This window comes from Arachis duranensis, chromosome 4, assembly GCF_000817695.3.
Source record: "Arachis duranensis cultivar V14167 chromosome 4, aradu.V14167.gnm2.J7QH, whole genome shotgun sequence".
Taxonomy (NCBI): Eukaryota; Viridiplantae; Streptophyta; class Magnoliopsida; order Fabales; family Fabaceae; genus Arachis; species Arachis duranensis.
In genome coordinates, this window is record NC_029775.3 from 96,580,241 (window position 1) to 96,602,405 (window position 22,165).

At 34.0% G+C, this 22,165-nt stretch overlaps 2 protein-coding genes and 1 non-coding gene across 3 annotated transcripts; 2 read left to right on the forward strand and 1 right to left on the reverse strand.

Annotated features, from left to right (window-relative positions):
• Window positions 1-268: 268 nt before the first annotated feature.
• On the reverse strand, window positions 269-376 carry LOC127747121 (small nucleolar RNA R71). The gene has a single exon (XR_008008925.1). It is a non-coding gene; the product is annotated as a small nucleolar RNA R71 (small nucleolar RNA).
• A 13,494-nt stretch (window positions 377-13,870) lies between these two features.
• Window positions 13,871-14,855, forward strand: LOC107485032 (PRA1 family protein B3-like). The gene has a single exon (XM_016105566.3). It carries the CDS (start codon window positions 13,937-13,939, stop codon window positions 14,609-14,611), a length of 675 nt encoding a protein of 224 aa, XP_015961052.1. The 5' UTR covers window positions 13,871-13,936; the 3' UTR covers window positions 14,612-14,855.
• A 3,275-nt stretch (window positions 14,856-18,130) lies between these two features.
• LOC107485055 (mitochondrial pyruvate carrier 1-like) lies at window positions 18,131-21,923 on the forward strand. Its single transcript, XM_016105590.3, has 4 exons — window positions 18,131-18,226; window positions 19,264-19,318; window positions 19,450-19,585; window positions 21,884-21,923. Exons 1-4 carry the CDS (start codon window positions 18,131-18,133, stop codon window positions 21,921-21,923), a joined length of 327 nt encoding a protein of 108 aa, XP_015961076.1.
• The last annotated feature ends 242 nt before the right edge of the window (window positions 21,924-22,165 follow it).

The following is a 22,165-nucleotide window of genomic DNA, read 5'->3' on the forward strand; positions in this document are numbered from 1 at the left end:
ACTAGTTGCTCTAATGCAACAGAACTGCAAGTTCCATGGACTTTCATCAGAAGATCCCTATTAGTTTTTAACTGAATTCTTGCAGATCTGTGAGACTGTTAAGACTAATGGAGTAGATCTTGAAGTATACATGCTCATGCTTTTCCCTTTTGCTGTAAGAGACAGGGCTAGAACATGATTGGATTCTCAACCTAAAGATAGCCTGGACTCTTGGGATAAGCTGGTCACGGCCTTCTTGGCTAAGTTCTTTCCTCCTCAAAAGATGAGCAAGCTTAGAGTGGATGTTCAAACTTTCAAACAAAAAGATGGTGAATCCCTCTATGAAGCTTGGGAAAGATACAAACAGATGACCAAAAGGTGTCCTTCTGACATGCTTTCAGAGTGGACCATTTTGGATATATTCTATTATGGTCTATCTGAGTTCTCTAAGATGTCACTGGACCATTCTGTAGGTGGATCCATTCACCTAAAGAAAACGCCTGCAAAAGCTCAAGAACTCATTGACATGGTTGCAAATAACCAATTCATGTACACTTCTGAGAGGAATTCTATGAGTAATGGGACGCCTCAGAGGAAGGGAGTTCTTGAAATTGATGCTCTGATTGCCATATTGGCTAAGAACAAAATGTTGACTCAGCAAGTTAACATGATTTCTCAAAGTCTGAATGGATGGCAAAATGCATCCAACAGTACTAAAGAGGCATCTTCTGAAGAAGAAGCCTATGATCCTGAGAACCCTGCAATGGCAGAGATAAATTACATGGGTGAACCCTATGGAAACACCTATAATTCCTCATGGAGAAATCATCCAAATTTTTCATGGAAGGATCAACAAAGGCCTCAACAAGGCTTTAATAATGGTGGAAGAAACAGGCTTAGCAATAGCAAGCCTTTTCCATCATCTTCTCAGCAGCAGACAGAGAATTCTGAGCAGAGCCCCTCTAGCTTAGCAAACATAGTCTCTGATTTGTCTAAGACCACTTTAAGTTTCATGAGTGAAACAAGGTCCTCTATTAGAAATTTGGAGGCACAAGTGGGCCAGCTGAGTAAGAAAATAACTGAAACTCCTCCTAGTACTCTCTCAAGCAATACTGAAGAGAATCCAAAAAGATAGTGCAAGGCCATTGACATAATCAAAATGGCCGAACCTAGAGAGGAAGGGGAGGACGTGAATCCCAATGAGGAAGACCTCATGGGACGTCTCCCAGACAAGAAAGAGTTCCCTATTGATGACCTAAAGGAATCTGAGACTCATATAGAGACCATAGAGATTCCATTAAACCTCCTTCTACCATTCATGAGCTCTGAGAACTATTCTTCCTCTGAAGAGGATGAAGATGTAACTGGAGAGCAAGTTGCTCAATATCTAGGAGCCATCATGAAGCTGAATGCCAAGTTGTTTGGTAATGAGACTTGGAAAGGTGAACCTCCCTTGCTCATTAGTGAACTAGATACATGGGTTCAGCAAACTTTACCTCAAAATAAACAAGATCCTGGTAAATTCTTAATACCCTGTACCATGGGCACCATGATCTTTGAGAGGGCTCTGTGTGACCTGGGGTCAGGTATAAATCTTATGCCACTCTCTGTAATGGAGAAGTTGGGGATCTTTGAGGTACAGGCTACCACATTCTTATTACAGATGGTAGACAAGTCAGTAAGACAAGCTTATGGATTGGTAGAGGACGTGTTAGTAAAGGTTAAAGGCCTTTACATCCTTGCTGATTTCATAATCTTAGACACTAGGAAGGAAGAGGATGAATGCATCATCCTTGGAAGACCCTTCCTAGCCACAGCAGGAGCTGTGATTAATGTTGATAGAGGAGAGCTAGTCCTTCAATTAAATGGGGACTACCTTGTGTTTAAAGCTCAAGGATATTCCTCTGCAACCATGGAGAGGAAGCATGAAAAGCTTCTCTCAATACAGAGTCAAACAAAATCCCCACAATCAAACTCTAAGTTTGGTGTTAGGAGGCCACAACCAAACTTTAAGTTTGGTATTGAACTCCCACATTCAAACTCTAAGTTTGGTGTTGGGAGTCCACAACATTGACCTGATCACCTGTGAAGCTCCATGAGAGCACACTGTCAAGCTAGTGACATTAAAGAAGCACTTATTGGGAGGCAACCTAATTTTTATTTATCAAATTTTATTTTTATTTTATTTTTTCTTTTATGTTTTATTAGGTTCATGATCATGTGAAGTCACAAAACAAATACTAAAATTAAAAACAGAATAAAAATAACAGAAGAAATAGCACACCCTAGAGGAAGAGCTTACTGGCGTTTGAACGCCAGTAAGGAGCATCTGGCTGGCGTTCAACGCCAGAACAGAGCATGAATCTGGCGTTGAATGCCAGGAACAAGCAACAATCTGGCGTTTAAATGCCAGGATTACACCCTGAGGAGAGCTGGCGTTAAACGCCAGAAACAAGCATGTGCAGACTGGCGTTGAACGCCCAAAACAAGCATAGAACTGGCGTTTAACGCCAGAAACAAGCATCAATCTGGAGTTAAATGCCAGAATTGCATGCAGAGGGCATTTTACACGCCTCATTGGTGCATGGATGATAATCCTTGACACCTCAAGATCTGTGGACCCCACAGGATCCCTACCTACCTCAATTTACCTTCTCTCTTCTTCACACAATCCAATAACACTCTTCCCCAAAAACCCTTCACCAATCATCTCAATCTCTCTTCCCCATCACCTCTTCACCACTCACATCCATCCACTCTTCCTCATAAACCCCACCTACCTTCAAATTCAAAATCCCTTTCCCACCCAAACCCACCAATTATGGCCGAACCTTAACCCCTCTCCCTCCACTATATAAACCCCTATTTTCTTCTTCATTTTCACACAACACAACCCTCTCTTCTCCCCCTTGGCCGAATACACACCTCTCTCCCTCTCCTCCATTTTTTCTTCTTCTTCTTCTCTTCTTTCTTCTCTTGCTCGAGGACGAGCAATATTCTAAGTTTGGTGTGGTAAAAGCATAGCTTTTTTGTTTTTCCATAATCACTTATGGCACCTAAGGCCGGAAAAACCTCTAGAAAAGGGAAAGGGAAGACAAAAGCTTCCACCTCCAAGTCATGGGAGATGGAGAGATTCATCTCAAAGGTCCATCAAGACCACTTCCATGAAGTTGTGGCCAAGAAAAAGGTGATCCCTGAGGTCCCTTTCAAGCTCAAGAAAAATGAGTATCTGGAGATCCGACATGAGATCCAAAGAAGAGGTTGGGAAGTTCTAACCAACCCCATTCAACAAGTCAGAAGCCTAATGGTTTAAGAGTTCTATGCCAATGCATGGATGACTAGGAACCAGTGACGGATCTAGAAAATTTTGATAGTGAGGGCGAAATATATAATATGATAATAATTTTTATAATAAAAATATTACATTTACATAAAAAATTAGCTATCAAATTATCTACTATAAATTTGTATATAAATACATATATCATTTAACTTATTTTTAATGTGTATTTTGTATTTTAAAATTTGTATTTTAAGATTTATTCTGTACAAGTGATTATTTTATGTATACGTAGCATAATTGTTGTTATAATTATATTTTGTTATTGTAAAATATGATTAGGTTTTAAAATATCTAATTACAAATTTAAATACTAAAATAGTAATTTAAATAATAACATATAATTTAAAATTTAATTTTTTACATTTCATATTTTAAAACATTCATAATATAATTGAAATGTCTTTTTTTTGTATATGTCGTTAAACAATCATTTAAAACTCAACTTTCATACAATTAGCTCTTGATGATATTATTCATAGTTGAAAAAGTTCATTTAATTAGTGTAGTTATTATAAAAAAACTAAAGCTAATTTTTAGAAGAAGAAATACAAATGGATAGATAATATTCTTTCGAGTCAATTTCTAAGAAAAAACATCAATCTTATTTAAATTTGAAACTTGATCATTATAATGGACATCTAATATGAAGTTCTTAAATTGGCTATCAAGTATCGAAAGTTAAATAAAAAATTATTGTGGGATCAAATTTAATAATTTAGTGAGGACAAATAAATATTATTATTATATACTACTCAATAAAATTTCAAATTGTAGTGGGGGCGCTTGCCCCCACACCCTAAATAGTGGATCCGTCCCTGCTAGGAACCATGATCAAAGTATGAACCCGAATCCAAAGAATTATCTTACAATGGTTCGGGAGAAATACTTAGATTTCAGTCCGGAAAATGTGAGGTTGGCATTCAACTTGCCTATGATGCAAAAAGATGCACGCCCCTACACTAGAAGGGTCAACTTTGATCAAAGGTTGGACTAAGTCCTTATGGACATATGTGTGGAAGGAGCTCAATGGAAAAGAGACTCAAAAGGCAAGCCGGTTCAATTAAGAAGACTGGACCTTAAGCCTGTGGCTAGAGGATGGTTGGAGTTCATCCAACGCTCCATCATCCCCACTAGCAACCGATCCGAAGTTACTGTGGATCGGGCCATCATGATCCATAGCATCATGATTGGAGAGGAAGTAGAAGTTCATGAAGTCATCTTTCTTGAATTCTACAAAATAGCCGAAAAGTCCTCCACCATGGCAAGGCTAGCTTTTCCTCATCTTATTTGCCATCTATGCTACTCAGCTGGAATTATCATAGAAGGAGACATTCTCATTGAAGAGGATAAACCCATCACTAAAAAGAGGATGGAGCAAATAAGAGAGACCATTCATGGATCTCAAGAGACACATGAGGAAGCTCATCATCAAGAAATCCCTGAGATGCCTCAAGAGATGCATTTTCCTCCAAACAATTATTGGGAACAACTCAACACTTCTCTAGAAGACTTGAGTTATAACATGGACCAACTAAGGGTGGAGCACCAAGAGCACTCCATCATTCTCCATGAGATTAGGGAAGACCAAAGAGCTATGAGGGAGGAGCAACAAAGGCAAGGAAGAGACATAGAGGAGCTCAAGGATGCCATTGGTCCTTCAAGAAGAAGACGCCACCATCACTACGGGTGGACTCATTCCTTGTTCTTATTTCTCTGTTTTTCGGTTCCTATGCTATATGTTTATCTATGTTTGTGTCTTTACTTCATGATCATTAGTATTTAGTGTCTATATCTTAAGGTTATGAATAATTCCATGAATCCTTCACCTCTCTTAAATGAAAAATGTTTCTAATACAAAAGAACAAGAAGTACATGGGTTTCGAATTTATCCTTGAATTTAGTTTAATTATATTGATGTGGTGATAATACTTTCTGTTTTCTGAATGAGTGCTTGAACAATGCATATTTTTTATCTTGTTGTTTATGATTGTTAAAAATGTTGGCTCTTGAAAGAATGATGAACAAGAGAAATGTTATTGATAATCTGAAAAATCATAAAATTGATTGTTGAAGCAAGAAAAAGCAGTGAAGAACAAAGCTTGGGAAAAAAAAGTGGCGAAAAAAATTAGAAAGAAAAAGAAAAAGCAAGCAGAAAAAACCAATAGCCCTTAAAACCAAAAGGCAAGGGTAAAAAGGATCCAAGGCTTTGAGCATCAATGGATAGGAGGGCCCAAGAAAATAAAATTCAGGCTTAAGCGGCTAAATCAAGCTGTCCCTAACCATGTGCTTGTGGCATGCAGGTCCAAGTGAAAAGCTTAAGACTGAGTGGTTAAAGTCATGATCCAAAGCAAAAAGAGTGTACTTAAGAGCTCTGGACACCTCTAGATGGGGACTTTAGCAAAGCTGAGTCACAATCTGAAAAGGTTCACCTAGTCATGTGTCTGTGGCATTTATGTATCCGGTGGTAATACTGGAAAACAAAGTGCTTAGGGCCACGGCCAAGACTCATAAAAGTAGCTGTGTTCAAGAATCAACATACTTAACTAGGAGAATTAATTAACACTATCTGAACTCTGAGTTCCTATAGAAGCCAATCATTCTGAACTTCAAAGGAAAAAGTGAGATGCCAAAACTGTTCAGAAGTAAAAAGCTACAATTCCCGCTCATCTAATTAGAATTAAATTTCATTGATATTTTGGGATTCATAGTATATTCTCTTCTTTTTATCCTAATTTATTTTTAGTTGCTTGGGGACAAGCAACAATTTAAGTTTGGTGTTGTGATGAGCGGATAATTTATACGCTTTTTGGCAAAATTTTTAGGTAATTTTTAGTAGGATCTAGCTACTTTTAGGGATGTTTTTATTATTTTTTATGCAAAATTCACATTTCTGGACTTTACTATGAGTTTGTGTGTTTTTCTATGATTTCAGGTATTTTCTGGCTGAAATTGAGGGACCTGAGCAAAAGTCTGATAGGAGGCTCACAAAGGACTGCTGATGTTGTTGGATTCTGACCTCCCTGCATTCGAAATTAATCTTCTGGAGCTACAAAACACCAAATGCCGCGCTCTTAAGAGCGTTGGAAAGTAGACATCCAAAGCTTTCCAGAAATATATAATAGTCCATACTTTGCGACACAAACTGACGTTCAACGCCAGTTCTATGCTGCATTCTGGAGTAAAACGCCAGAAACACGTCACAAACCAGAGTTAAACACCAAAAACACATTACAACTTGGCGTTTAACTCCAAAAGAAGCCTATGCATGTGTAAAGATCAAGCTCGAAGAAGCCTCTGCACGTGTAAAGCTCAAGCTCAGCCCAAGCACACACCAAAGTGGGCTCCAAAAGTGGATTTCTGCATTTAGACTTATTTCTGTAAACCCTAGTAACTAGTCTAGTATAAATAGGACATTTTACTATTGTATTAGACATCTTTGGATTATTTTTGTTCACCTTATGATCCTTTGATCACGTTTATCGGGGCTGGCCATTCGGCCATGCCTGGACCATCACTTATGTATTTTCAACGGTGGAGTTTCTACACATCATAGATTAAGGGTGTGGAGCTCTGCTGTACCTCGAGAATTAATGCAATTACTACTATTTTCTATTCAATTCAGCTTATTCTTGTTCTAAGATATTTGTTGCACTTCAACATGATGAATGTGATGATCCGTGACACTCATCATCATTCTCACCTATGAACGCATGACTGACAACCACTTCCGTTCTACCTTAGAACGAGCGAGTATCTCTTGGATTCCTTAATCAGAATCTTCGTGGTATAAGCTAGAACCCTTTGGCGGCCACTCTTGAGGATCCAAAAAGTCTAAACCTTGTATGTGGTATTCCAGCTTCAAACTCGCGATTGTTGGGCGTGATGACAAACGCAAAAGAATCAAGGGATTCTATTCTGACATGATCGAGAACCGACAGATGATTAGCTGTGCTGTGACAAGAGCATTTGGACCTTTTTCACTGAGAGGATGGGAAGTAGCCATTGACAACGGTGATGCCCTACATACAGCTTGCCATGGAAAGGAGTATGAAGAATTGGATGAAAGTAGTAGGAAAACAGAGATTCAACAGGAACTAGCATCTCTATGTACTTATCTGAAATTCCCACCATTGAATTACATAAGTATCTCTATCTTTATTTTATGCTTTATTTATTATTAATTTCAAAAACTCCATAACCATTTATTATCCGCCTAACTGAGATTTACAAGATGACCATAGCTTGCTTCATACTAACAATCTCCGTGGGATCGACCCTTACTCATGTAAGGTATTACTTGGACGACCCAGTGCACTTGCTGGTTAGTTGTGCGGAGTTGTGACAAAGTGTGATTCACGTTTAAGAGCGCTACCAAATTTTTGGCACCATTGTTGATGATCACAATTTCGTGCATCAGTTCTCCATTTAAAAATACATTGTCAAAATCAAATTGTCACATTTACCAATCATTTAACAATACTAAAGGAATAAGAATTTGAATTGTTTGTGGCTTCACCACATGGGAGAAAGTTTGATCAAAATCAACTCCTTCCTTTGGTAAAAACCTTTCGCTACAAGCCTAGCCTTATATTGACCTATGTGCCATTCTTGGTTTTTCTTGAGAGAAAAAAACCCATTTACTACCATTGATAATAACATTGGGAGGAAGTACTACTAGTTCCAAAGTCTTACATCTTGAAAGAGGGCTGTTTCTATGGTGGTGAAAGTATATTTAGAACTTAGTGGTCTAAATAGAATCTTTCATCTTAACCATTAAAAAATAGTGATGAATGGTTTAGATTAAATAATTATTATATATTAAAAATTATAATAATATAAATTAATTATTCAACATTTGTAAATTTTTTATTTTACTTTTTTATTCTTTTTTTCTCAACTTATTCCCTCTTTGTCCTATCATCTACTTTACTATCTTTCTCTTTTCATAGAAAATGATATTTGATTATTATTTTTCTCCAATTAATGTGATCTTTGAAGAAAAAATAAAAGCTCCTATAAAAAACAACACGCATCACCTACCTATCATGAGTATGAAGCATCCATAGCATTTTTGACCAAGTGAACTCGTCGTTTATTGAGGTTTAGTCTAAAACACAACATATTGAATCTGTGAAGTGCAACTGGCGGCAAGACATTGAAGTTGTATATTAGTTACCATTTAACAAGGCATACAACCCAGTCATCAAGGATTAGTTCAGTTTGGTGTTAAAAATGGTATAAAAATTAATTATTATTTTTTACCACTGTTTTATCCCAAACCAGTTTATGAAATCTATAATTGTGGAGCCTTAGATTGGAGCCAAAGAACCTTGTCCTAACAACATAAAAAGGAAAAAACAATAATTATTAATAATATTGTTAATAATGTTGGTTGTAACTTGTAAGTATGTGGTGATTGCTATTGTTAGAAAGAAAGACAAAGATAGAGCAAGTGGCTTGATGGTGGTTATTATTATGAAGAAAAACAAGAGTAAGAAGATGATGGTACTTAAGTAATTTACCATGTTATTTTTTAAATTTTTTATTTGGACCACTAAGATTCTTAATATACCTTTCGCCACCTAAGACAAAGCCTTGAAAGAGTATTATATTTTGTCTCCATTATCTTTCTCCAATGTGGATGTTTGAGAGTTTGATGTGCTATTTTAAGAAGATTAAGAAAAAGTTGGATCTTTATTTGAGGTTGTTAGTTGTGACAAGTGAGATGAGGGTTTGTGTTGTCCAGATTTAGACCTTGTTGTCATAGAATGAGAGTTAAATTTTTGGGTTGGTGGTGGTGGTGGTGAGGCTGCAGTGACTTGAGGTAGTTTAATTTCAATGCTTGAGATTGGTATTTGGCCAAGACAAAAAGAATAAGTATGCTGAGTTGTTGGAGTTGTTGATACTGTAATAGTTGAAGTATTAGAAGGTAAGTTTAAGATATGTGGTAATGATTGAGAAGTAGTTTGTTGTGGTAAAATCTGTTTTGATGATTTTAGAGTAGGGACAACTACGAATTGATGAGTAGAATAAGTTTCTTTAGAAGAATCAGAAAATTGATTAGTGTGAGCTTTAGAAAATATTGTAGAGTAAGGAATTTTGAGTTCATCAAATACTACATTCATAGATATATGAAGCTTACCATATGGAGACAAATATTTGTAGCCTTTATAGTTAAAATCATAACTCAAAAATAGACAAAGATGTGACTTATAATCATACTTGAACTTATTATATAATCTTAGTAGAGGATAACAAGTGCATCCAAATTCTTTCAAAAATTTATAATCAAGTTATTGATGAAACATTTTTTTCATATGGAGTCTGATTTTGCAAAGTTAGTGTTGGTAATCTAATTATACAATAAACTGCACTCTGAGAAATTTATTAACCCATTATCTTATTTAAATTTGAGTTAAGAGGGTTTAAACTGTTTGATTAGGATTAAAAATTTGACGTTCTCAATTTGGAGACTCCAGATAAGATTTGAACTCAACAAAATTATTTGTTGTATGAAAGTCCAATTATTTTTTGAAAAATGTGTATTGGTATCATAATTAACTGTATACACTCATTACAAGAAATACCGTTAAAATCGACGGCCAAATCGATGGTTTTGCCGTCGATAATGTTAAAAATTGACGCAAAATCAACGGCATAAGTTGTCGCTTTTTACCGTGTCAATTTTTTAAAATTCTAATAAAATCGACGGTTTGCTGGCCCGTCGATAAGTTTTCAATAAAAACGACATCATTTTCGTCGATAATATGAGTTTAAATTTTTTACATATTCAATAAAATCGACAAAAAGTTGCCGTCGATAATATTATATAAAATCGACAAGGCGTCTGTCAATATTTGATACATTAAAATTGATAAAGTAGTCGGCGATTTAATTATTAAGATACCGACAAACATGTCGTCGATTTTTTATTTTCTTTTGTCTATTTTAGATTTAAAAAGCGATAAGAGTGTCATCGATTTTAATAGCCCTATTTTTTTCATTTGAAATATAGTAGACATTTAATGCAAATAAACTTTTAAATATAAAATTAAAATTTATACTAAATATTAATAATGAGGTAACTAAACTTTTAGATATAAAAATAAAATTTATGCTAAATATTAGACAATGAATTTATAAACTTATCAAAATAATAAATAATCTTTTAACATAAATATTCAAGACAACATAAATAACTAAACTCAAATTTATATTCTTCTAAATTGTTATCCACTAATAATACAAAATATTCAAAGCAAAGTAAATAACATTACTCATACTCGTCTAAATAGTCTTCATTTGAGTCATCGAGATCAACAGAAATATCCTCCATCTGAGAATCCTGGTGGCTGCAGGATAAGTAGGAGATATGTGTGATGATTGATCATTGCTATACACAACAACAATGTAACAATGTTGTACAAAGATATGTGACTTCAAATCTTCACTATTTTCCAATTGTCACTTCTAGGATCCAGGATTTCCCTCTCCTTAGCTAAATTTAAACCTCAAATTTAGTGAACTTCCTTCTGCTTTACCTCGCCATCAGCCAAGTTAGGTGTTTCTGATGTAGTTTTATGTTTTTTACTAGTTTCCCGTTTGATTTCCCACAGCTTAGTAGTCTTCCCAATTGCAAGAATCAAATCAAGTTGTTTTTGCTGTTGTTTCTACATGAACATTCAAATACAATCATGTCAAACGTGATGAGTTGATGGTATATTCCACCCAGCCAAAAATAACAAGAACAATTGCTAGCATGTATGCACAACCCGTGGAAAACCCTTTTATATTGACTTTAATTAGGTTTTGTCATGTAAATAAGAAGTGTTAACTGTCATACTAACTATCTAAAAAAATATTGTAATTGGATATGGAAATACCTGATAGAATGCTAATATAAGGGAATTTTGCATTAAGATTAAGTCATTAAACAAATAAAAATTTTATCTATACCTAGCTCTAACATTTAATCTATATTGTAATTAAGAGAAGCATTTAATCCACTGCTATTAAACTGAGTACACAAAAGTAATATCATTATAGTAATTATATATAAAACTATGTCGAGCTTTTTCAAAACCAGATGCCTCTCTTACATTTATGGGTTACAATTTACAAATAATCCATCAAGTAACACTCTAATATGTTATCTTGAAAGTGCATGCAATGTGAATCAATTAGACATACGGCACAAATCCGTTTATCCATACTTGTATATAATTAAGACTTGGAGACTACTGTATCCATACTTGTTTAAGATTCAGACATGTCCACTGCACTGTAATAAAGGTCATTTATCCATATTCATAAGGTCCTTGAGATTGTGCAAAGAAACACCAGCATTCCTTGAACTACAACATTAGGTATTGAAAATCACAGAAACTGCACATAACCAAACTCTCCTGCATTGCAAAATTTGGTGGTCTTGCGTCCCTTGCACTTGGAGCCTCCGATGCAGCAAATAAGTTGTCAACGTGTTGCTCAAAAGAATCTATCTCATCGGCCTCTGGGTCTAAGTTTTCATCGCCTGACTTCGAGTTTTGAGCATCATTCGTGCAAGTCTGTGGAGCAGACAGTGGTTCAATACGGGGCGGTTGAATGAGGCGTAAAGATGAGGTTGCGGGAGTACCAGCACCACTGGAGGAGGAATTAGGCAATGCACTTTATGCACGGATGAAGCTGCAGCAGATCCTGTTTTAGGTTGCTAACATGCTAAGTCTAACTTTTATTTCTTCGTGTAACGACCTATTCTGAGCATCTTAATAAACTAAGTACCACCAAGGATATTACTAATATTCTTATCAAAATATTAAAAAAAACAAAAATTCACCAGCATTAAGTATCAGCAAATAATTTGAAACGTTAAACAAAAATATCTCAACTTATATTTGAAAAAAGAAATAACAATAGGCTTAAATTTTTTTGCATGGAGCAACATGCCTTTTCAATAGCTTAGTCAATTATACTTTTCTGAATAAACAGCCTCAATATGAAATAATAATAAATTGGTATTCAAATAAAATAAAATAAAATACCTCTTAGTGAGCTTCTCAATTTTCAAATATATAAAACATATAGAACTTGAAAAATTACAATAAGCAACTATATATGCATGAACATTCGAATGTACATCTAAAAGCAAGAGTTACGATTTTGTTGCATAAACACTAGAGACATTATCAAAATTCAAATCAAAACCAAAGACATGATTAAAAATAAAAGTATATGCAAGTTAATAAATCCAAACTCTGAGTTTTCTACCCAAGTATTAATTATCTTTTAAAAGAAGAAAAAGAGAAAAACGTCGATCCGAGTCGACAACTCTAGAAAATTACAAACCAACTCAAATGTCCAAATAGCCGCCCAGCTATTTGGATGCAGTTGGGACGGTGCGGTCAAAATCTAATTCAGGAGATCCATCTAAAAATCAGAGAAGGGCAGCCAAACCCACAAACTTGGTAAACAGAGGCTCATGCGCACAAATCCAGTCCAGGACATGCGGGGAGGACTCTTCGCGCACTCACGAACACCCCGCCTCAAGATTTGTATAACCAGGCACTCCCAAGCAGCAAGACCGATCCCACCCGCTCTCTCGCTTGGGGCAATTGTTATGGACCCGGTTCTCAGGTCCCCTTCCCCCAAGTCATCATACCCGGGCCCAAGCCATTGTCATGGCCCAACCCGGCTCGGGAAGCATAACAGCCTAAACCAGTATTCGAAATTCAAATACTCCTTTTTATCTTAGCTAACAAGATAAGACATGATAATAAGTACGCTGCTCATTCTAGTCACATACACCTCATAGATTCATTCTGATTTAAGCGTCAGAGTGTCTTTGCAGGTACCACTTCCGCCGCTCTAATCAGATGATCCGACAACCACCCTGACTTGCAAATTTCTGATCCATATATTAAAAACTTTTAGTACATCTATTAACATAAAAATATTTTAAAATTTGGTAAGCTTAATTATCTATATAATGTGATATAATTCAACAATTAATTAAATGAATAAAGTTTTTTGTGTATTGCTGTATATATGCACAACTCATCCACAAACAATATATGTTTTTGGATTTTAATCCCCTACTTTTTGCCTTTTTATTACGAAAAGTTTTCAACTTTTTAAACTCAAATTACTAAGAAGTTACTAAACAATAAAAAATTTAAAAAAGAATAAACAAAAAAAAATCAAAAGTATATATCAACAACAAAAGAAAATTTTGCTTTGAGGAAATAATAATTTAATTAAATATATTATATTATTTAATAATTTTTAATTATCAATTACACTACACGTCAATTTTCACCTATCACAATTTATTATCTTTTGCATAACATGTATTTCTATCTCTATCACATATTCAAACCTCTTTCCCCCTGTTATGTCCTTGATTTTGATTACATAAAACTCAGTATATGTATTTCTATCTCCATCAAATATTCAAACCTCTTCCTCCCTTTTATGTCCTTGATTTTGATTACATAAAACTGAGAGTGAAACCTCTTAGAGGTACAAATTAAAAAAAAAAACGTTTGATAAAACTCAAATATATTTTTCAATCTCTTGCAACCCTCTCATTCCCTCTCTGTACTCTGTCTCTAACCACCAATGGCATCATCAACTCTCTCTCAAACCCTCCTCCCCATTTCCTCCACCACCACCTCAAACCCTCCATCCACCGCCACCGCCCAGGTGGCCCTCCGAGGAATCCTTGCAAACTCCTCCGACTCCGTCCGCCACGCCCTTAGCCGCCGTCGCCCCTGGTCCGAGCTCCTCGACCGCTCCTCGTTCTCGACGCCGCAGTCCTTCTCCGATGGCACCCTTCGTCTCCGCAAGAACCTCCCATACTTCCGCATCAACTACTACGCCGTCGTTTCGCTCACCGTCGCCGTATGTCTCCTCTCCAACCCTTCCTCCCTCGTAATCCTCCTTCTCCTCCTCTCCGCATGGCTCTCTCTCTACCTCCTCCGTCCCTCCGACATACCTTTGGTCCTTCTTGGACGCACCTTCTCCGACTTCGAGACGCTCTCACTCCTAACCGTTTTAACCGTCTTCGTTGTGTTCCTCACTTCCGTTGGAACCGTTGTCTTCTCCGCCATGCTCGTTGGTGTCTCCGTCGTCGTCGCACATGCAGCGCTTAGGGTTCCGGAGGATCTGTTTCTTGAGCAGAAAGAGGGCTCCCAATCTCAGCCAGTTGGTTTGTTTTCGTTCCTCCGCGGTGCCGCTATCAATGCTGCAGTGTCTGCCGCTGCGGCGCCCAACACAGTTGCTGCTCGTGGTTGACGGTTCTCTCTTCCAATTCATTTGAAGAACTCTAAAGGAGGTGACTATACATATATCGTCTTTATATGAACACATCAGCCACTATAAAGAATAAAACAAAGAAGGATTGTTTGATGCGTAGAAGAAGATGGGATCTATTCTTTTACTTTTGAGTTTTATATCTAAAATTTAGAAGACAATACAGCACACACCTAAAATAAAATTTCAGAATGTTATTAGTATATTATTTTAAATCTTTATTTCATGGACGAAAATGTATTATTCTCATCTATTTTTGTGGTTATGATACTGGTAATGAACAATTATTCTAACGCTAACTAATAAATAATAAATAAAGTAATTTTCATTTTTTTGTTAATTTTTTTTATTGTATCTCAATCATTGTTATCTTTTTCTAGCTACTCAAATAGATATAAATTCATTTATTAATTAAGTTAATAGCAGACAATATGTAATTATGTATACAATATCTCTTGTCTCTAGTCACCAAAAAATAATATCACTTGTTTCTCCTTTATTTTTCTTTTGAAATACAAATCAGCAAAGCTAGAAACAAGTTAGTAAAATTTTAATATTGTTTACAAAATTTGATTGTAAATATAAATCACATTTATATTTTTTAGATATTTAAGACTTTTCTACATTTCTATATATACTATAACACAGGTAGAAAATAGTGGCAAAATCTTAGGATCCGTTTCTAAAATCGTCGCAAATTAATAAGATAGCAACGGTTTAAATCAGCACTTATAAATGTGCATCAAAATTTGATAGGTTAACCATAGTTTTGTGGAGAAATATTGCTAAGTCAAACACTTTATAATACATATATAATATAATTAACATCATGTTATTTTTTTATTATCAGAAACTCGCACGAAAGAAGAGTGTAAGGAAAAAAAATTCCTATACAAAAATGGTCAATAAACAAATGGAACACAATATTTTACATTGGTTGTAAACAAGATAGAATATAATCAAAACTATGTATTCATGTATATGAAGATTCATATATATGCATGCACAGGTCTCATATCTCTTCTCCCTAGAAGAGAAGCAAATTAAATTGAGGATGAAGTTACTTGGATGAAGCTTTACCCTACTTCTCCGAGAGGTACCAAATAATCATATCAAAATATCTATCAATGTAAGATCAAATATATAAAATGGAATTATTAGTGGAGGTACTCCATACTAATAAAACTTGCAAAACTATAATAAACCCGTAGAAATTATATAAGAGACAGCAATATATAATGCCAAATTCAAAAAATGTTGTCGGTGAAGATAAAAATTAGTGCCCAATGCGATGCAAGAAGATCACACAGTCTTTGAACGTTATTGGTAGTGACCAATACTGGTGGAGGGTCTGCTAGAGATGATTTATGTGTGTGAGAAAGAGATAGATATGTTCGAAAATGAGGAGGAGAGGGTTCGCAGTTCGAATTTAGGACAAGATTACTATCAGATTTATCGATGAAAAAATCTGACGGTAACACTTTGAAAGTGACCAAAAGGTAACGCTTTGAAAGTGACCAAAATGCACCATTGCACTAATTAGGAATTACGGATAAATTCAACACTAAATCCTATAGTAATCTCGACGACAATTTTTATTATTGTTTTTTATCCAATTATTACCGGCAAATATACCGTTGAAAAACTAAATCCGACAGTAAATCCATCGCTAACATCCGACGGTAAATCTGACGATATTTAATATTTTTCTTGTAGTGCTTACTCTTGATGATGATGTGAAATACTCAATAATCGTTTCCCACATTTCATAGAAGTATTTGCAATGAACTGCCTTGTTCTTAAAGCTTGTATGTAAAGATGCAAGAAGTAGTCATGTCATCAGTGACTTATCTTGGAGCCTCCATTCCTTGTAAGTTTTTAATTTTGTCTTTGCATTGATGACTTTGCTGGATCTCCTGAATCAATCATTTGTTCAAGGATGTTTTTCTTAAAAGTAGCCTTTAAGATTCTGACTTTCAACTATGATGATTGCAGCTTGTTTCCATGTTAGAAAATTGTTTTCGTTGAGCTTGTCTGAGATCATTGGTAGAAGATACTTTGAATTGGAAGGACTAGCTAAGATCATTGCCATAGTTGCAACTATGTGGTTTTGGATACCATGTCAAGATTGCTGCAGAATTAAATAACTGAAGAAAAACTAGCAATGGTTCCAAGATTTGAAGGTAAGAGAATTATAAAGAATTAGAGTGATACTGAATAGAACTCTTGTATTTAGTGAATGTACATGAATGAATGATATCCTTAGAAATTGTGATACACTAATGCTATTTATAGTAGTTAGAATAAACAGAATAACTATCTAGAATTAATAATAGAAATCTGTTATAAGTGGAGTAGTTATAACATAATTCAAGTCTTGTTATTCCGATTTCTTTGAGTCTAAGCTATCACTATCCTTCATATTCCTATTTTTAACTTTTTATAATTTAACATTAGACACTGGACACTGAACACCTCTTAGGTCATAATCTTTAGGCTTAATGCGAAATTCACATTGAACTCCGATCCAACAAGTTAATGAACATGGCCTTCTAACTTTGAAGCCCATATTAATAAAAGTTAATTAATATAGCCACCTTGTCGTTAAAGTTGGTTAATGGTGGATGGCGAATCTAGTTTGGTCCTATGGTCCTCCACACCTTACTACCCCTATTCCTTTTCCTTACCATCCAACATAAAAATACTTATTTGACGAGTTCTTGATTAATGTCTAAGAAATTCAATTCAACTACTCTTTTTTTGGCTTAGCTTTTCTTCCCTTTTGTCTATGTACTTTCTCATTTAATTTTTCGTAACATTCTTGCTCCAAGAGGCTTAATTAACCATCAGGTGAACTCATTATCTTTCTTATTAGCCATCATGTTACTGTTCTAAATCAACATGGTAGATGTGATTGTCTTCTACTTGAGGAAATCTTTTGTTATATTTATATATATAAGGTGAAGTTGTATTGTTTCTTTGTTACCTCAGCCCATGCTTGATTGCTTGATCATTGGCCTAACCGATCATAACCATTGTTTATTAGGTGTTATTTATGCTATTACATTTGTTTTAAAAGTTTCATAAGTTGATGTTCTTGTAAAGAACTACAATAATAATTGATCAAATCTGACCTTATTCTAACAAGTAACTGAGCAATAACATTTTTCTTTCTCCTAAACTCAATTAAACAAGAAAAGAAAAAGGAAAAGAAAATTCTTTCATAATATTATATATTTATATTATTGATATGATACATTATTTATTATACAACTACAAGCATATTATTATGCATACATATAAAATTATCTATTAAATCAATCACTCATATAAAATATACATTAAAAATAAATTAAATAACACATATATTTATACACAAATACATTATAACTAATTTAGTAGCTGATTTTTGTTTATCATATTATTTAATTGCCTAACTTATGTTCATTGACAATATATATCAGAATTGTTCAAGCATCGACCAGGATTAAAGATCAGATCATGAGTTCCTCTTTTCGAGCATTTTTAAATAGTCCAGTTGGTCCCAAAACAACACACTTCTGGGGACCTGTTGCTAATTGGGGCTTTGTGGCTGCTGTATGTCACACTACTTTCATTCTCTCTATTTATACTTATAGTGAATTTTTTTCAAGAGAACAAATTACACTACTGATTTAATTTTCCTTACAATTTGATCCAATTCAATTTGACTCTCTTAAAATTTAAATAATAATATACTTGATACTTTTGCATTTTTTTTAAACATGATAGTAAATACTGGAAAAAGATATTTATATGGTGCATATACGTTGCTATTATGTTTATCATTATAGTAGTTATAATAACTATATAATTTTAGTAATACTTAAAAAATATTGTTAAAATTAAAATAATATTATTTTTTATAATTTAACAGTATTTTCAATTTGAAAATAAAAATAAAAAATGTTAGAAAAAATATATTTTTAATTTTAGCAATACTTTTTAATAATTGTTAACGTTATTTAGTTACTGTACTCATAGATACCATAGACTCCTATTTATATACTTATTTCAGTGTATGTTATTTGAACCGGCTATTAAATTTAAGAATAGAACAGATGAAAATAAAAAACGTGAATTATACAATTGAATCAATAGTTATAAAGTGTGTGTCTAAAAACTTGTACACCAATTCTAAATAGAGCAATACTATAGAATCGATTATCATAATTTATTGTTTATAATCAGCAATTAACTAATAATATTTAAAAGTATTGATTAAAAATATAATGTTAAACTAAAAATATGAAGTTATTAATTAAAAATATTGACTAATATAAATTAAAATTGTTAATTAATTTTTAAATTTTTCTCATTATAATATACAAATAATATTTTCCATATTTGAATATCCATTCAAACTTTACATTAACTTACCCCAAAGAAGGCTAATAATTAGGGGAGTAGATCATCATGTCATATGAATTTTACAAAGCCTTAAGGACGGAAAAATCAGTATATAATTTGCCCTTATCTTTAAGCATCTCATTTTCATATGATACCCTATTATTCTAATAACCACTATCAAAAGGTCTCATCTAAAATGATCAACATTAAGACTAAATCTTTTCATCTATATGTTTGGTTTAAAGGGATTGGCGGACATGAAAAAACCTCCAGAAATGATCTCTGGCAACATGACAGCAGGTTGAAAATTATAATCTGGTTATTATTTTTGCTAACTTGAAATAATATAATGTTCTTATATGACATGTTGAAACTAACATTAGTTTGCGTCTTTAATTTCTTGATTTTAATTATAATGTTTGATAGTGCAGTGATGTGTGTGTACTCAGCATTATTCATGAGATTTGCATGGATGGTAAAACCAAGAAACTATCTGCTTCTTGCTTGCCATGCATCCAATGAGGCTGTACAACTATGCCAGCTCTCCCGCTGGGCAAAAGGCAATGGGTATTAACCTAATTACTTACCATCCTATATATATATATATATATATGGTTTAGAAGATTTAGGATTTATATCTCGGTGTCAAATATATGTCTACAATATTTTCCTAGTAGTATTAAAATAACTTCATTTCATCTTTTTGTTATTTTAAACTTTTTATTATGAGCAATACTAGGGAACCAAAAGGGTATTAGCCAAAAATCAGCCAAATACTTTTGGGGGTGAATTTAAAATTTTTACGAGTTAATATATATGGATGTTTCTTCTACTAAGTATCAGAATGTTTCTTTTTCATACTAAATGGATGTTCTTTTATATATTTTTTGAATTTTTTGTATTATAAATCTGAATGTCTATATTTTTTTAAGAATTTTATATATTTTTTTAAATGTTATAGATATTTAATTATTTTTACTAAAATATAACCGAATATTTCTTTTGTTAAGTATTAGGATGTTTTTTTTTTCATATTAAATGAATGTTTTTTTTTACATTTCTTTCCAAGAAGATCAATTAGGCATGCATAGTGCTCTCTTTCTACTCTCATGGATCCTCATGCGCCGCAGCCCTCTCTTTGTCTTTGCTCTCTTCAACGCTATCATTGCCGCCCTCCTCGCCCAATCTGCCCGACTCTCCGCCTCCGATCACCGCACCTCCCACTCCGAACCTCGAGTAGAGCACCGGCACAATCAACTAATAACGGATCGAGCTGTAACGGATACGTGTACGGACAATGGTTCATGTGCCGCGACGGATTTACGTTCCAATTTCAGATCCCAGAGAGTTTTCCAGCGGATTCGATCGGAGAAGTTGGAGGAGGATGAGGGAAGGACAACGGAGAGGAAGAAACTGCGGCGATCGGAGACGGAGACGGAGACGGCGAAGGCGGTTGAAAGTTCGTATCCGCAGCATGATAAGCTGAGCAACGAGGAGTTCCGGCAAACCATAGAGGCGTTCATTGCGAGGCAAATGAGCCTTCTCCGAGAAGAGTCGTTGGCCATTGTTCTTGTCGACGGTGGCGAATCCGACGAGCTAGATATCGGTGATAGAAGAGGAGTGCGTCGCGGTGGGGAAGTGGAGAGGGTCTGACGGTGAGAGAGATCTGTATGTGTGATTGTTAGAAGTGGGTAGGTTAATATGAGAGAGAAGAGAAACGTTTTTATAAGTTTTAATTAGGTTTACTTAATCAATTTTAAGTAATGAACCATAAATTAATGTGGTTTTGTTTAATTTTTGGTTGATAACCTTTTGGTTCCACATACTTTTCCTTTTATTATTCATCTTAATCTCATACCCATTGTAATGAACCATATCATATATTGCCAGGGCCGGATTAAGTAGTGCATTATTGTGGGGGCACTGACTTTTCAAAAACTTTCATTTAGTGCAAAGTAAAAAAATTTATTTGCCCCCATAGTATATACATGAATTTGACCCTACTCACAATTTATTCTCTTGGTCACAGTGTCCCTACATAAATGAAAAGAAAATTAAAAGATCCCACCATATTATAAAATATTATATTAATTATTTAATAAAAAATAATTAAACTCTTATAAAGTGAAAGTTAGTTTATATGTAGGTAGAGGAAATTAAACTCTTATGTCTTATTGCATTTTTTTTATTCGCGTGGTTAACTTTACTTGAAATAAGAAGAAATTATAGCCAAAGTAGTAGTTTTTTAGTAGTGTGTGTATGGACTATGATTTCACTGTTACTTTTATCAACAACTTCTTATTTTGTTTTATATATTGATTTTGAAATTGTATTTGATTAATGAATTTGATTTTGATTTTGTGACGTTAGATTGTTAATAGAGTATTGTTGGTACTTTAGTGTTTGGTATTTTGCAAGTTGCAACATTGTCAGAGTTTAGAATTTTTCAATTTTCTTTTTAATTTATTAAAGGTTGATCTTTATTTTGTTGTACCTTTTTAATTTATTCAATTGTTATGCATTTATTTTGTAATTATATTCTTGTGTATCTTTTTTATCTGTTATTATTTAAATGATTATTTTTAATTTATTAGTTAGTTAATTTAAAAATTAATTATAGTTTATAATAATAAAATATAATTATAAAAATAATTATTATATCATATTATTTTTATCTCCACTAACAAAATTTTTTAGATCCGTTACTGGATATTGCTGTCTCTTCTTATAGTATTGCTGTCTCTTATATAATCTCTGCGTGCTTATTATAGTTTTGCAAGTTTTATTAGTATGGAGTACCTCTACAAATAATTACATCTTATATATTTGAGCTTACATTAATAGACATTTTGATATGATTATTAGGTACCTCTCGGAGAAGAAGGGTGAAGCTTCATCCAAGTAACTTCATCCTCAATTTAATTTACTTCTCTTCTAGGGAAGAGAGATATGAAACAGTGTGCATAGATATGATTCTTCATATACATGAGTACATAGTTTTGATTATATTTTGTGTTGTTTACAATCAATGTAAAATTTTGTGTTCTATTTGTTTATTGACCAATTTTGTATAGCAATTCTTTTTTCCTTCCACTCATCTTTCGTGAGAGTTTCTGATATTGAGAAAAGAACATGATGTTAATTATA